The 2,500-nt window shown below is 57.0% G+C and overlaps 1 protein-coding gene across 1 annotated transcript in view; it reads left to right on the top strand.

Moving 5' to 3' along the window:
* Positions 1-2,500, top strand: part of anks1b (ankyrin repeat and sterile alpha motif domain containing 1B) — a 206,517-nt gene that overhangs the window by 130,813 nt on the left and 73,204 nt on the right. Inside the window, 2 exon segments of the mRNA XM_062517893.1 lie at positions 273-1,121; positions 1,164-1,258. Coding sequence (XP_062373877.1) covers positions 273-1,121; positions 1,164-1,258 — 944 coding nt within the window.

Genomic DNA, 2,500 nt, shown 5'->3' with positions numbered 1-2,500 from the left:
TGCATTGTTGTTGATTACATTGTTAAAGTGTGAATGTGTGTGATTGTTCCATAGACGCACGCCACAACTTGTGTGTGTGTGCGTGTGTGTGTGTGTGTGTGTTCGCTATTGTGTGTGTGTGAGTGTGTATTCCTGAAATTAATAGTTGTAAATGATTGTATTTGTTAAATTGTGTGTGTGTTCCTCAAATTGTTGTATTGTGTTAAACAATGATTGTATTTGTTGGTGTGTATGTGTGTGTGTGTGTGTGTGTGTGTTTGTTCGTTCCTCAGACGAGACCCCTTCGCAGCGTGAGTGTGTGTTGAAGGACCCGTCGCGGCGTGAGAGCCGCGTTCCCGAGGAGTTCGCCGGGCTGCTCCACGGCTCCTCGCCGGCCTGCGAGACGCCCGACACGCCCTACCAGCTCTACGGCCGCGTCGCCAGCGCCCCGCCGCGTTACCACGGCAACCTCCTCCTGCCCCCGCCTCCCCCCTCGCCCCCTGCTCCTGCCCCCGTCCCGCTCCCGCGCACCTCCAGCACCTCCTCCACCTCCTCCTCGGCCACCTCCACCTCCAAAGGTCCAGCGCCGCAACCTCCGCAACCACCGCCGCGCGTCGAGCCCAAGCCGCAGATCCGCTACCGGACCATCTTCCACACGCGGGTCAACCAGAACCACGAGCCGGAACCCGAACCGGAACCCGCCGTCGGTGGAACCGCCACCACGCGGGTCCAGCCCAGCTCCGGCGCGGCCGTGGCCTCGGCTCCTCCTCCGGCTCCGGCCGAGCTGCGGGGCGCCCATGTGAGGAACGGCGTGGAGGCCTGGAGCGCGGGCAGCGCTAGCGCCAGTGCTAGCATCAGCGCTAGCGCCAGCAGCAGCGTGGGCACCAGCCCGTCGGGCAGCAGCAGCGGCACGGCCACGGCCACCGTGGTGGTCTCCTGCTCCTCCTCCGCTGGCATCGCCGGCGTCGGCGGCATCGGCGGCGTTGGCATCGGCGGCAGTGCCCACGGCAGCTTCGAGGAGCGGGCGTGCACGCTGGGCAGGATGCGCTCGGTGCCGCGCAGCGTCCTGGACCTGCAGCTCTCCCGCTGCATCTCCAAGTCCGACTCCAACCTGGCGGGCAGCTCGCCCGTGGAGGAGGGGAGCGGAGGAGGAGGAGGAGGAGGAGGAGGAGGAGGAGGAGGAGGAGGGGGAGGCCGGGGACCTGCCAGCCCAGGGAAGGGCAGCCCTGCTGGGGGGAGACTGGAGAGGACGCCCTCCTTCACCGCAGAGTGGGAAGAGGTAGGAAAACACACAGGACTGGAGCATGTTTTAAATGTAGACGGAATCGAGGGGAATCGAAGTCATGCTGAAATACACACACACACACACACACACACATGCACATGCACACACACATACTGTACACACCCAATCATATAAACACACTGACTGTTACACACTCTTGAAGTTAACTGAAAGACACACACACACACACACACACACAAACACACACACACACATACACATACTGATACAACTGAAAGAGACCATTTCCACAGGGTATTTTACTTTGCATTCTTTACCTCACTCATACAGACAGACACACACTCGCACGCTCGTGATTTGTTTTTAAATTCAGTGCATCAGGACCCTGTGGAGTGTGTGATCTTTGATTAAGGTGTGTTAAAACGACTCCCCAGGAGTGTGTCTTGGCAGTCAGACAGAGCCGCCGCTCCGTGCAAACAGAGACTCCCGTTCCCACTTTCCAGATCTGATCAACACCCCAAAAAAAACAACTCCACAAACACAGTGGCACTGGCAGTCATTACGCAAACAGACAGCTTCAGAAGTGAAATTAGACCCCAAAAGCATTACACAGATCTATTACGCTGAAACCAAGGAGGGGACTTGGAGCTCTTGCGCTGCGTCTTATTAAGTTAAAGCCTTATGATTATGAAACATACCCTTCCGATCTGGGTCTTGCTATTCAGCAGAATATTCCCATTAAGGATGCGCAGTCTGCCCTGGGGGGGGGGGGGGGGGGGGGGGGGGGGCGGTGATATGGTACTTGTAGTCTAAGTCTATTTGTGTCCCACTCAGCCATAGAGTCTATTCATGAACGCTCGTCAGCCAATGGCTGCCGTCCTCGCCACCGTGAATTCTGGGTCACGGCAGCTTCATAGCGTGACCGGTCAATCGTGTCGGAGAGCGTCGGGAGAGAGCGGCCGTAGCGTTCGGGAAAGCCGAAAAAGTTCAGTGCGGTCAGCTTCCGCGCGTCGGAGAATATTCCGGAAAGAAAGGAGGAAAGCAAAGTTCTGTGTGTGTAGTGTGTGTAGTAGTAGTAGTCGTTCGGCCTGTGAGGATGGCGACTTGCGTTTGGGAATACCCACTAGTCCCTGAGGAACTGGCGGAGCAGTTTGAGGAGCTGAAGGTAGCGTCCTGTCATAGTTTGGGGAAGGAAACATCTGGAAGGAAAGATAGATCTGTTTCTATTTTAGGGAGAGTGATCAGGAAACGCTTTGTGAGGTAACGGGGAAGGAT

This window comes from Sardina pilchardus, chromosome 17, assembly GCF_963854185.1.
Source record: "Sardina pilchardus chromosome 17, fSarPil1.1, whole genome shotgun sequence".
In the NCBI taxonomy this organism is placed as follows: Eukaryota; Metazoa; Chordata; class Actinopteri; order Clupeiformes; family Clupeidae; genus Sardina; species Sardina pilchardus.
The sequence above is the reverse complement of the archived record's forward strand: the minus strand, read 5'-3'. Positions and strand labels throughout refer to the sequence as shown.